The following is a 13815-nucleotide window of genomic DNA, read 5'->3' on the forward strand; positions in this document are numbered from 1 at the left end:
CACACACACACACACACACACACACACACACACACACACACACACACACACACACACACACACACACACACACACACACACACACACACTTCGGTACTTAGTGCAAAACATACTATAAAGCAAACACTTAAATAAACATAAAAATTAAAAGTGCTAAGCAAATAGATATATACATAAATGCAGGTGATGATCAGCGCAAAAATGGAGCAGATGCAGAGAACACAGTAGAGAGTCATGTGTTTGTGTTGGGAACAGTCTTATTTATTGTTCATGAGTCCAACAGCAGAGGGGAAGAAACTGTTCTTATGGCGAGAGGTTCTACATTCAGTTGGACCGGAGCCTCCTGCCTGAGGGGAGCAAGTCGAACAGACTGTGAGAAGGGTCAGCAGTGATCCGAGCTCCACGCCCAAGTGTCCTGGAGGTATACAGCTCCTGCAGAGACCTACTCTGCAGGTCTATTAAGTAATGTACTTAAAGTTGGACTTGCTTGTTACTAGACTGAGTTTCCACATTATGTGCTTTATCTCCAAAGGTTGATCCAGTTCATCTGGACGTAGCGTTTTCAGTGGAACAATGGGCTGGGAGGTCAGTTCCTTCATCATCAGTTCCTTCGAACTGACCTTCCAGCCCATTGTTCCTTCAGTGGTGCTAGTTTCAGTCATTATGCAAATGCACTGTTTATAAGACTGGGAAACCTGCAGTCAGCTGAGACTAAAGAAGTCACTTGGATGAGTGACAAAACATTTCTCCCACTGAAAACACTACGTTCAGATTAACAGAATCAACCTTTGGAGATTTACTTACCTGTATGATTGAGCATGCATCAAGACATATGTGCTTTATCCTTCTACTTCATCACATTTACTCCCTTTACAATATTTTAAAGAAAAGTACCTAAAACTGCTGCTTGAATAGACCTAGCAGAGCCGGAGCAATATACTAATACAGTAATGTTAAAGAAAAAAAGCTTGTCGTTGTGCATAATGTAGTCTACTTTCACTTTTGATTCTTCAGTTTACTAAAAGATAAACAACATTTTAAATGCTACTGTGAGCGCCTTCGTCAGCCACGGGCTACGTGGTGTCACATGATGTAAGTAATGGAAGTCTTAATGTCTCAGTGCATTTACCTGCGGTCTCCGGAAGCCTCTGACTTATTTTTTCCTTCAGCTGTTTCACTGTCATGTTCTGAAACTGCTCGTCAGTGTTGCACAGGTCAATCATCATCTTCTCACCCCGTAGTCCATGAACTACAACCTGGTAGATCTTTCCCATTACGTGCTGGTTTCTGTGCCCCTGGTTTTGCTCTCGCAGTGCCCGTTGATGAAACTAATAATGACACTTTAGTTTCTTCTTTGGGTTCATCAGAGGGTTCACGAAACTTTCACTTTCATTTAGATAATTGTTTTTGTCGCTACTCATGAAACTTCTTATCTTTTACAATCAGCACCTCTTTAAAAAAAAAACTTTCAAATATATATTGATGTTTCCTCAAAAGTGTAAATTAAAATATTTTTTAAAAAAAAGTTTTTAATATTTAACAGTGTTTGCTATAAAAAGGTTAATCACTGAGTTTATTCTTAGAGTTTATGGTCATCATTATAGTTCCTGTGCAGCACTCAGCATGTAACAGCCTAAATTACCAAGTGTGTGAATGTGATTCTTTATTAGACGTTTCCCTGACTGGAAATCTAAACTGATATCTCAGTTTATGATGAGAGCAGGGCGTGTTTATTTACCTGCTGTTCCTCTTTAACACGCATCTCATTAAAAATCACTGCAAATATTATTTATCAGTTCCATTATAAAACAACATATACCATGTTCAACATATTGACTGACTGTGGGGAAAAGTATGGTGGCCCTGAGAGGTCAAACTTACTAAACCCAAAGGAAACGACAGCTAATAGAAAATGCTGCAAAAAGCACACAAACCACAGCAGAGGTAAAAAAAACAGAATGGACACGAAGCTGGAAAAAACATGTCAAAAAATGCCAAAAAGCACATGTGAATCATGTTGTTAGCGCACAAGTTATCTTAGACACAAGTGAATCTTTCACTTTTTCAGCACCTCTCAGCACAGTCCATCATATGTTTGAGTTTCTGTCACTCCTTCAGTTGTTGTGATGCATCTGACCTCTCAGGGCGACATTACAAAGATGTGTGTTTGAGATCTTCTGCAAGTAACACCTGCATAACTTGACAAGTTTGGTTTTTTTTTTTGCACCACGGACCCATCGGGCAATATTTTCACGGAGCTGTCGCGGATAAATACAAAAAAATAAAACCATTACTGGTACCAAAAGAAATATTCATAACACACGGGAAAAGGCCCAAGGAAACTGACTTAATAATAAAACATTAAAAAAATAACGATAAAACCCCTGAAAACCATAAATTTCACATCTGAGCCTCAACTCTCGCGGCCTGGTACCAAACTACTCACGGACCGGTACCGGTCTGTGGCCCGGGCGTTGGGGACCGCTGCATTAAAGAATTTACTGAACGTTTTAAATACATACACAGTTTGTTAGTGATTTATTTGTATTTACAGAGAACATGTGTAGAGGCCCAAACTATGATTACATTAGCCAATAATAAATAAGAAAGACATTGACATGTAACAAGGTAAACAAATGCATTCCTGATCACAGTTTACTGATCACAATTAACAACATCACCTCCAAGGCTCTTTTATTATATTTTTTTTCTCTGTCACGCTTGCAGTTTGTTGTTGCTTGTGTTTGGTCTTGAGTTTGCTGTCTGTAGTAACAACGTGCTGTTCTTTCATATTGTTGCTGTTTAAGGTATTTACATTTCTGCCTTCATTTACTGAGTTTTTATAATTAGAGGCTTCGTTGATTGTACGGTGACTCTTGGAGTAGTTTGTTGGGTTCATGACTGAAGAACAGTAAGCTTTACAAATCCTTTTATCAGCAGCAGAGACAGAACCGTTCCCTCCCCGTTTAACAGGCCTGCTGTTTTCTCGTGTTGATGCTTCTTTTAGTTCCTCCTTCTTCTTTTCCTCAGCTTTAGTCTCTCCAGGTTTCTCTCTATTTCTTCCTGGGGTACTCCTTGGTTTACTTGTTTTTGTTCCAGTCTCAGTATCAATGTCGTCCCTAACTTCCCAGAAAGTGTCTCGTGCTTTCTGACGTTTCTTTTGGGAATTACTGTTTTGCTGAGTCTCGTAAATTTTCCGTGTTCTCAAATGTTCTGTTTTGCTGATATGAGGATACATGTGTGCCTTTGTATTTGAATCAAGCCACTGCACAACTGCTTTAATTCTTATTCTACTGTCAGTTGTTTTGATTATCCGTGCTGCTCTTTGGTTTGGCTGTTTATCCGGTTCTCCATTAAAGTTCATCAGTTCTCCCAAAATTCCATCATCACGACAGCTTTTTGGCAAATCACCATTGTAGTCCTTTAAAATGTCCTTCCCTTTGTCATTATATCTCTCTGGTTGATAATGAGGAAAAGCAGTGTCCCCTCTGTGTGTCTCATGACTCCTTCCTTCAGCCTTGACGTCTGAATGTGCACACTGAGTGTCGTGGTCACTTCCTTCAGTCTTTGGAGCTTCTTTGCTAACTTTAAACATAAAAACGGAAGATTAGTAAAACACAGAATGATCAATGACTAATCTGTCTTTGGAGAAGAGATTATTGCTCTCATGGCATTTATTATGAATGTCATCATTTTTGCATCAGTCTGATATGTGTGTGGCAAAACAACTGGTACTCCGTAAAAAAAAAAAGCTGTATTAAGTGACACTTGGCTTTTAGGAAATGAATATTTTAGGCAAACAGTCCAATCAATTGTGCAAAAAACAGTTAAATCAGTTTGTGTTACTGATTAATTTTCTGATTTGTACATTAGTGTTCTTCAAAACAGTGAAAGAACTTAAAACTGAAACAAAAACAACCAGTACTTCTTTAAAGCATGCAGTTTTGGCTCCTCCTACAGGTCAAAAATAATTCTTCAGATACTCTTAATATTATTTTTATCTACAAGCTTTTGGGAAACACTTCTTAAGTATGCTAGTAAGACAACTTTTACATTTTTACACTCTTTGCACTACATCTAAGTCTAGTGAAATAATGTCACCTTCAATTTCAATCAAATTTAATGTTATTTATTTGCCTCCAAATCACAACAACAGTTGACTCGATGCACTTTATATCATAAGGTAAAGATTACAGTAGGAAATGATTTTCTTTTCTCGGTGGGTTAACCATTTCAAATAAATTATAATTATGAATTTAAAAAAATTATAAGAGGTGATCTTAAGCAAACTTACCTTTCCTGTACAGGAGGATGTAAGCTGTAGAAGACCTGTTATGAGGAATTATGAGAAAGACGCCATCAAACGTCATCAAAAGTCAACCAGCTGAATAATGTGAACTCCAGCTGCTTCATGTCAGACATTACATGGTTCTAGCTCAGGAAATATTCCTCATGTGGCATTCAACAAAATCAGTGTTTACCTCAGTGGGTTTTCTTTAGCAAAAAATAGTTTGACCTGAAAAATGAAAAATAATAATAAATTAATGACTTAATGTCATGTTGTTAAACACTTAACTGTCTGAGGACTTGTCAAATTATGCTCCCTTACACTTTCAACATGTCCATCATTGAAGCAGTACCACTGCCCATTTTCATATGATTTGATTTCTGCGGTGTAGTGTCCTCCTGTTAGACTGCCAAAGTGGTTAACCACGGCGTAGAGCTCATAAGTACATTTCTGGAGAGAAGGAAATAAAACAAAGTCATTAAATTTAAAAGAAAAAAGTTAAAACATTTTGCTGTTCTCTCTTAAATACCTCCATGTGTAAAGTTTGAGGCACATCAGCTTTGCAGTGAAGCTTGACGTAGCGCCTCAGCTTGTAGTCAAAGGTAAATCTCTTTAGCAGGAGGGTCAGAACATCTGGATGTTGAGTTATCTCCCATTTCTAGGACACAACATAAAAACAACTACATGAACAAGAGGCATTGATCTTTTGTGATAAAAATTTTAAGAGATCAGATTCATCACTCACAATGTCTGCATTTTGCTTTTCATCACAGCGGCTGCAGTATATCTGGTCATCACCAGATACTTGTTGTAACTCAAAGAAAGCTTCGAGTCCTTGCTCCTGCAAACCATGAAGATTTTATGTAAAACAGATTGCTCTCTTAACATTTTGAAAATATATACCCTTGCTTTTAATGAAAGAAAATTCAGTACCACATTGTAGGTTTTATATCTTGAATCTTCCACCATTAGTGGCAGAATCCAAAAGAAGCTCCTGGAATCGTTCTTCATGTCGCACTTACAGCATGTTGTCCTGTGATTCAGCTCTCCTTTAAAGATCTGGACACAAAAAAAGGACAATTGTTGCTGTGCACCCGTGTAATCAGAGGCACTGTTAGAGCTATACTGCACTGACAAAAGCATTTTGTTAGAATAAAGTACAATAATTTGTGAGGCCTACTGCTACATCTACTCCTATTTTCTGTTAGCAGCAAATAAATAACTCATTTGGCTTATTAATCAAAAAAGTAATTTCTGCTAATTTTTTCTGCTTTTTTGTAAAATGGGAAATGTGAAAGTTTATGGATTAAATATTAGCATTAAAACTATCATTTTGATTAAAGACATTGTGCATTCAAAATACTTTGACTATGTTTGCCTCTCTTATATTGTCTCGAGTAAATCTAAGTATTTTAATCTTTACACTTTAACTCAACTAATGCACATATTTGAAAAAGTATATGTACTTTTTCAAATATGTACATATATAGTGATTTTTACTCAACTACCCAGACACGTGTTTATGGTTTAAGAACCTACATAAAAAAATCAGATTCTTTATTTTCCAAAAGACGCTTTTAACACTGAGTAGCAGACAGCTACAGCTGGTGCCTGCTGTGCTGTACCGTGTACACGTGTACCTAGATATTTTCAAATTTCAGCACTGATTAATGAACACTGTGCCCTTAAAGTAAACAGAGCTGTATATTGGTCGCACCTTGGAAGCGTCTTGGCTCGTCATACACAAAATCTTCTCAAAATACTCAGCAGCATCACGTTGTTCAAATACTGAAGTTCAGGGAGATAGAAGAGGACGCAAAATTATTACCAGAGCACCAGTAATAATATATTTGTTACAGCATTTCAAATGCACACACAGAATAATGAGACATGTCAAATAAACCATCTTACCATCTGTGATGCCCAGCTTCTCTGTGATGTTACGTGTTTCGGCCAACTGTTTCTGTAAATCATCAAACAGCCTTCTCAGCTCTGAGTCAACAATTGGTGAGTCTTTCCTGCCCCTCCGGTGATCTGGACTCCTTAATATGTAACCAGGAAACAAAGGTAATGTGATTAAAAATCTTTATATTTCCACTTAGTTCCAGATTTTAACGCGTATTAATTCCTGGAAGAAATACACTTTAACATCAATGTGACACTTCTGTTAAATAAAAGAAAAACTTCATCTTGTTTCTTAAAACTGAGAGTCAAAGAGTAAAAGAAAACAAAAAACATTTTCTGTGATACTCTACGTTTCTGATTTATTCTGATTTTCCTACATTTCTTCTTTTTTTTTCTTTCCCATGCATCTAGGCTTTATGCTAACTTATGACAGCCACATTTAAAAACATCCCAAATAAAGTTGTTTTTCAAACCTTTTCAAAGCATCGCGAAAGTTTTCTGTCATGAAAAGCACCTGAAGCACGCTGTTCAGGTAACATGTAAGACCTGGACTCTTGAGGCCATAGTAATCTAAAAGGTAAGTCAATGAGGGAAAGGAATATAAGTCACACATCATTTAATCAGAGCCACATGCTTTAAGCTGCTGCATTTTATACTACTTACCTGCAACAGGAAGGCTTTTTAGTTTCTTTCTGAACCTCGACACGAGGGAGTGATTCATCCTGATGTCCGTCTGATGTGTGTCGGCATTTTCACTCCTGAACTTTACTGTCAGATGCTTGGGTCCATTCTGTTGAAGGATATTAGATACAGCAGAAGTTAGAGCAGGAGAGTCAAACACACTGCTCGGGGGCCACACTTGACCCGGTAAAGACGCCAATCCAGCCAATTAGATGGCTTTGGAAAATTAGTAGAAAAGCATAGACATTAAGAAGCTTTTAAGAAGTTTTTTCACCTGATAAAAACCTTCCCTGTGGCCATTCATACTGAGCCAGAAATAGTTAATTAATAGATAACAGTTGTGTGTAAAGTGCTGTTGAAATTGTGCTTCTTTTTTCTTATATCTCTCTTATACGTATCTCAGGTTTGCATTGTGTAGTTAAACTTCTTTACACTGACAGAAGGGGGAGCTTCACTGGTCTGGCCCACTTAAAATTAAAGTTTGCTGTAGGTGGCCCAGGATGTAAAGTGAGTTTGGCATTCCAGAATTTGAGGATAACCAGAAAGGCACCAACAAACATTCAGACGGCAGGGTCAGAGTTTGGCATAAACAACATGAAAGCACGGATCCATCCTACCGTATATCCACAGTTAAAGCTGCTGGTGGTGTACAGTGGACCATTCCTGATGACTGCTTCCAGCAGGATAACTCACTATGTTAGCTCAAATCAGGGGCGGAGCGTGGGGGTGGCTTACGGGGCTTAAGCCCGGGTTGTTTTGTCAGAAGCCCGGGGTATTTTGGAGTGTAATTTTTTCATAGTTAGATGCCTGGCTGACAACTGTATAAAACAAAAAGTACACACAATATTCGAAGCACATAGTGCACACTGTGGGAATTTACGACTGTGCGTGAATCCCCCCCTGATATTGGTATGATCCAAGCTCAGGCACTAAGCGACTGAGCGAGGGGGCGGGGCAGCTGCTGCCCGTGAGTGCGCTGTTGGAGAGACGGAGCCAGCCATACTAAGGAGAGCTTAAGTTTGACCAGGTACCAAAGCAAATCATTCGTACTGTACAAATAATGTAAATATGACGGTGCATCACGAAAGATTGATATGAAACTGATCACTTGACCAATATTACGTTACTTGCTCTTCAAGTGAATCAACAAATGGCAAAATGAAAAGCCGAACAAATGCTATTTTTTTTTAGAGTCTTAGCTTACGTGTGTTTATTTCATATTTTCAGTTCTTACCCTCCCCGACTAAATCGGTTTCAGTTATGTACTGAAACATAAGAATGGACATTAGAGGGTTCTTTCAAAGAAAAAACTCAGGTAAATGTTATTTTATATATTATGCTTTGTATGTTGTTCAGTATATTTCTATGCAAAACAAGAGGGATTTCAGTACACAGCAGGATATTCACATTTGTAACCAGATATTTACATACACTTTAGGGAGAAAACATAAAACATTTTTACTGTACAACATCAATTTAGAGTAAATTTTTGTTTTAGATAAATATTGAAATATATTTTGAATTAGTTAAATTTCAGAATAAAGAGAGACAGAGCTATTTTTATCACTTTCATCAAATTTAGGAGTACATGTACACTAAATTTATTGTTAATTAATAAGAAAACTCCAGACGATTCCATTCTGAGCTGAAGAAGCTTCTGATAGGTTAGTAGAGTCCATGTGAGTAAATTGCTGGCACAGCTGTGGATGCATATAAGGCAAAACACAGAGCCTGTTTCTTTGACATGGGAAAATCAAGAGATGTCAACCAAAACACCAGGAACAGAACTGTGGAGCTCCATAAGTGTGGCTCAAGTTTGAATACAATTTGGTGCCATTTGCAATTAAGAAATACAGACAGTTTCTCTCTTTACTCTTAAAGTTAACAAATATGTTTTTATATTTATCAATCTAAAAAAAATAAACATTTAGTCTGATTTGATGTTACAATTAAAAAAGTGTTTTTATCTGAAGAGTAAATATCTGGTTTCAACTGTATATTTGATGATTGTCAGCACAAAGAGGGAGAGAGAGGAGAACGAGGACAGAACAGATGAACAAGAGCAGGTGAGACACACATGTTAGTCAAATGGTTGTTTACCAAAAGTATCACCGTATCATAGGTCCTCATGTATCTCGTACCTAGTGTTTCTTTTTAGGTTTGTTATTTTTCAAATTCTGTATTTATTAAGTTCTGCAGGCTTGTTTGCACAACAAGGCTGAATAATTATATAAACTTTTCTCAATCTAAATAGTGTACTTTGGTAGAATTAAAAAAATAAGTGTAGTGCAGGTCTATGAAGATTTTTAGTGCTATCATCTAGTTCTGATTCTGGTTCTGTCTTGGTTAAGTCCTCAGTAGTCCTGATTTTGAACTGTTGTAGTCCTGTTTTTAATTCTGGATCAGTTCTGGGTCTGGTTGAATTGGGGTTTAGTCCTCGTGTCTTGATGCAGCCCTGACCTTGTTCTGCCTTGCTGCTTAATTAAAAAACTAGTTTAAGGTGTCCTGCACATGTGATATATATTTTATATATATATATTTTTCCCTATATGAAGTCATTCTTTTTTCTTTTTTCCAAAAAAAAAAAAAAAAAAAAAAATCCCACATGCATACTACTCTTTGGGCTAAGCCCCGGGTGTTTCAAATGTCTGGCTCCGCCTCTGGCTCAAATCCTCTCAAAATGTTTTCTTTTAACATTAAAATTAGTTCAGTGTACTCAAATGACCTCCACAGTCACCAGATGTCAATCCAACACATCAAGTTTAGGATGTGATGGAACAGCAGAGTCATGGATGTGCGGCAGACACATCTGCAACAGCTGTGTGACGCTGTCGTGTCTGCCTCCTCTCGTTTGTTCTGTTTTCTCTCTTCCTGCAATAACGTCACTGTACTGTGTTATGTGGCTTCCTTAAATAAAGCTCGTTAAAGTAAAGTTGAGCTGGTAATAATAAAGCAACATTATAAATACGATACTTTTACGGTTTGTAGTAGCTACAGGTTTCTTTGGTATTGGGCTATCATTACAAATGTGCTATAAGTAAAATAACCTTGAAACGTCTGATTTTCGAAATCGATTTAAATTCAGATTTAAATTGTAAACCCTTTAAATTTGAATGAATGCGTCCACAGTAACAGTCTGTGTCTCGAGTGTTGTTGAACCATGCTGCCGTCTCTTAGCCGTGCTTACCCGCCTTCGGGGGGTCATAAAACAGACCATTCAAGCAACAGTAAAACAATCACAGCTTCAGTATAAAGTACCAAACGCACTGACGCTATAACCCGTAAGTCCAGACAGCAATAATGATGATGTTTTCTAACGGTGAGTAGTAAAAAGGGAGGGTAAACAGGAGAGTACTCACCGTGCAGCCTATCTGATTTACCGACATCAGCAAACTTTCACTTTCGATGCCGTAGCGACGCTGAACGAGGAAGTGCGACAGAGAGGAGGTGCGACAGACACACAAGGACCCACCGCTGGAAATACACACAGACCCTGGAGGCTCGTGATTCTTGGTAAATTTAATATTTATTTGAATACTTAAATCAAACTAGGGAGTTACTTGTGTGGCTGTCCTACTTCTGGCTGAGCGTTAAAATAAAAGCGGAAGTCTTTAAAACTGCTAGAGCTGTGCCAACAAGCGAAGACATAACATTTCTCCCTTTAACAAATCGCCTGTTAATATCTTCAGTTTATCCACTTAAATAACTACGAAGCCTCCTTCAAGTTTAAGTTCATATTCTTTTAAAATATTACATAAATGTTGTGGACATGTTTACTACTTTGTAATAACAATCTCATAAGAAAGAGAAACGTTAACGTTCTGTAACAAAGTTAAAGGCAGCTGGAACTTCCCTGAGTGACTCGCCACACCTCACAGGAGGTTTTTAAATAAGTTGTTTTAAGACTGAGAGCTTCTGGATTCAAAACCCTTCACGTTTTAAGTACTCTCTGTAAGGGACACACATAAGCTGAAACATATATATTTTTATGGTTATTTAACTGAAACTCAGCACACAAGCCTTTATCTGGGAGTGAAACAGAGACCATGAACACACTGAATCGTTTCTAGCAGTGTGCAAACTTTCATCTAGGATGAAAGTGGAAAATTCCTCCAGTAAAACTCCAGCAATATGAGGAGTCTTCAAAAACCTGGACTGATGCAAGAAGACATTAACAAACATTCACTGTATTAAGTCCAAGAAAGACAATGAGAAGACCATACAGTGACACCAACCATAAATGACATGAATGCATCTTCAAAAGCAAAAAAAGTTTATAAAAACAAGTCAAATTGTACTGTTCCACTTCATAAAGGCTCTGCACTTATTCTGGTGCTGTGAAGTGCTTGAAATCTGAATCACTAAAACTACTCATTATTCAGCAGCAAAAACAAAAACTGAAATCCGAGACTCCTATTTTAATTTGACAGCAGTTTGAGGTTGTAGGGTGTAAATCTCTAGTTTTTTTATGCGTTGGTTCATTTCCCTCTTGAAAAGGTGAACCATCAGCACACTGAAGATGTGTATTAGACAGCATTCATCCTCCTTTCAGTCCAAACTCCTATCTTGTGAGAATGACAGTCATTATGTTTGGTCTGTATGCAGGCTGACATGTTAATATAAATCTTATGTTACAGTATTTGTAGTGCTGGATCCCCAGAATGAGCATTCATGGACAGGATCAGGTGGAGAAGAAATATGACCCTCTAGACACCACCCTGAAGTTTGTCAACAGGGAGGATGATTTGGATTCATCATGTAAGATTTGTTTTATTTTTTCTGAATATAATTTATATTTGGTGTTTTGTTTCTGTTGTGGAAGCAGCAGCTGGATTCCAGCACAGACCAGAGCAGGCATCAAAGACAGATATGATGGTGATTAAGTCAGACACAGTATAAAAGGAGGAGTGGAGATAGAAAGCAGCTTACATGATGCACTCGGTGTGGGATTTGTTGGATTTGGATGTGTAGAGGGGTAGCTTGACATGCAAATCTAGTTTGACTTTGTTTCCTCTCTAAACAAACAACATGTTTGATTTGTTGTTGTCCACTCCCTCCTCAGGTGATGACTCTCTCAGAGCAGAGATGTCCTGTGGCCACGCTGTCACTCCTGAATCTCTCACACGTTGGTGTCGCTCCCTGCTGGATGAGGTATGTTGTGTCTTTGTAGCCCTTTATTTTTTCTTGTAAATAAAGTTTCATGTTTAATTTGGTTAACAGTGGTGCAACAAAGTTCTATTTAAGTTTTGAGCTCTGTTAAAATAAATCTTTTTTTAGCTGAAATTATTATACAAATGTTACCTTTTAGGTCAAGATCCTGCTTTTTTATAAATTGTTTAAGCTAAATAGTTGGGTACTACTGGTATAAGGAATTTCAAGGAATAAGTTACTTTTATAAAAGGTGATCATTGTGTGTTTGTCAGATTTGATTGTGAAAATAGCCAGTAGCTTATTAGATATAAATGTAACAAAGTACTATTATAATTATTATAATTAAAGTAAGAGCCTTGAAGATTTGGACTTCAGTTCTTAGTTATTTCTCTAATTATACAGTGAGTCTTTTTTGTTGTTGTTTTCAGGGGAATTACAAATTCAGATGTCCGGCTTTAGTGGAGGGAACCAAGCAGTGTAATAAAGAGTGGTCGTACCAGGAGGTGCGCAGACTGGCTGATCTGACTGTGGAGGAAATGCAGCACTTTGAAGAGAACATGGCCCGTCTGGCTCTTGCAGACCACTGTGAGGTTCAGCCAGTAAGTGATTTATGGTTATTATTGTGACCTTTCAGCTTATTTCACTTTGATAAAATTGTTTAAATTTGAGGTCTCTTTCTTTTCTTTAAAACACTGTTTCCCACATCAGTGTCCTCAGTGTAAAACAGATGTAGAGAGGAAGGATCTGTCCAACCTGTGTGTCCAGTGTGTCGTATGCACAGCTGATCAGAAGAAGAAATACCAGTTCTGCTGGCAGTGTCTGAAACCATGGAAGGGTTCAGGCCTTCGATCTGACCGCTGTGACAATGACGGCTGTGAGAACAAGGACCTGCAACTTTTGCAGACATGTAAAACCATTGATCTGCCTGAAGTAAAGGGCGTCACCAGCTGCCCTGCCATTAGAGTCTGTCCTACATGTGGCCTGAGGGTGGAGCATAACAGAAAACACTGTAAAAATATCAAATGTCCTCGCTGCAAAATGGAGTTCTGTTTTGTCTGCCTGAAACTAAAGCGTGAATGTTCCAGTTCACCATTCAGAATCTGCCCCAGTGGGGTCGCGCCAAGGCAGACCTCCATCCCTGTGTGGAGCAAAACATGAAAACAAGACAAATGAACAATTTAAGAGAATGTTTATATTTTCCTTCAACGTTTTAACAATTGTTGATATAAAAAAAACGATGTTGCGTATCTCAGCTCCAAAAGACACACCTCTATTTTGTCAGCCTTTGTTTCTCTGCCTCCTACTGGCTGAACTTTAAATTGCCCAACAAGAGACTGTTCTCTTCTGTAAGTCACTAACTGTGCAGAGAGATCATTATACATCTTTTACTCAAACATGTCTGTGAATATGAAATATGAATACATTTTTATCAGCACTCAGTTTATTACAAATGAAATCTTAGCATCATGCATCAGGTCTTCTTGTGAGACAAAATGTTAGCCTGTAGTTTAAGCGTAATGTGAAAAATAAAGAACTTATAAAAAGTGCTGCATTTCTTCTGTTTTGTATCAACATGCACATAGTGGATCAGTAGCTCCTAAACTATAAGCATTAAACAAAATGATTGATTAGAAAGAAATCAAAGGAGAGCTTTGTATTATATTAGTGATTGATGAGTAAAAATCTGGATCACAGGATATTATTTATACGAGTTAGCACTTGTATTTCATAGAGGAAACAAAATCGTCCATTATAGAGATTCTGAATTTGTAAATTCTGTTGTCCAATCT

General features: G+C 37.7%; 2 protein-coding genes across 2 annotated transcripts; one reads left to right on the plus strand and one right to left on the minus strand.

Moving 5' to 3' along the window:
• Positions 1-2490: 2490 nt before the first annotated feature.
• LOC113018827 (ubiquitin carboxyl-terminal hydrolase 26-like) lies at positions 2491-10319 on the minus strand. The gene is made up of 12 exons (XM_026162223.1): positions 10234-10319; positions 6857-6983; positions 6667-6763; positions 6200-6330; positions 6006-6076; positions 5222-5347; positions 5034-5129; positions 4818-4946; positions 4610-4738; positions 4482-4516; positions 4295-4329; positions 2491-3585 (listed from the first exon to the last, which is right to left on the minus strand). The coding sequence occupies exons 1-12, from the start codon at positions 10258-10260 to the stop codon at positions 2678-2680; spliced, it is 1911 nt and encodes a 636-aa protein (XP_026018008.1). The 5' UTR covers positions 10261-10319; the 3' UTR covers positions 2491-2677.
• On the plus strand, positions 10318-13538 carry LOC113018828 (uncharacterized). The gene is made up of 5 exons (XM_026162224.1): positions 10318-10387; positions 11512-11632; positions 11937-12025; positions 12454-12624; positions 12734-13538. The coding sequence occupies exons 2-5, from the start codon at positions 11536-11538 to the stop codon at positions 13181-13183; spliced, it is 807 nt and encodes a 268-aa protein (XP_026018009.1). The 5' UTR covers positions 10318-10387; positions 11512-11535; the 3' UTR covers positions 13184-13538.
• The last annotated feature ends 277 nt before the right edge of the window (positions 13539-13815 follow it).

Source organism: Astatotilapia calliptera, chromosome 3 (assembly GCF_900246225.1).
Source record: "Astatotilapia calliptera chromosome 3, fAstCal1.2, whole genome shotgun sequence".
NCBI lineage: Eukaryota > Metazoa > Chordata > Actinopteri > Cichliformes > Cichlidae > Astatotilapia > Astatotilapia calliptera.

What these genes read in the sequence shown, in the direction of transcription:
- LOC113018827 (XM_026162223.1), bottom strand. Translation starts at nt 10,260, where the DNA reads ATGTCGGTAAATCAGATAGGCTGCACG. An exon ending in CGAGCCAAGACGCTTCCAAG is followed by an intron (nt 5,348 to 6,005) that starts GTGCGACCAATA and finishes TTTTGTGTCCAG; the next exon opens with ATCTTTAAAGGAGAGCTGAA. An exon ending in CTCAAACTTTACACATGGAG is followed by an intron (nt 4,739 to 4,817) that starts GTATTTAAGAGA and finishes CCTTCTCTCCAG; the next exon opens with AAATGTACTTATGAGCTCTA.
- LOC113018828 (XM_026162224.1), top strand. Translation starts at nt 11,536, where the DNA reads ATGAGCATTCATGGACAGGATCAGGTGGAGAAGAAATATGACCCTCTA. An exon ending in GGATGATTTGGATTCATCAT is followed by an intron (nt 11,633 to 11,936) that starts GTAAGATTTGTT and finishes CTCCCTCCTCAG; the next exon opens with GTGATGACTCTCTCAGAGCA. An exon ending in ACCACTGTGAGGTTCAGCCA is followed by an intron (nt 12,625 to 12,733) that starts GTAAGTGATTTA and finishes TTCCCACATCAG; the next exon opens with TGTCCTCAGTGTAAAACAGA.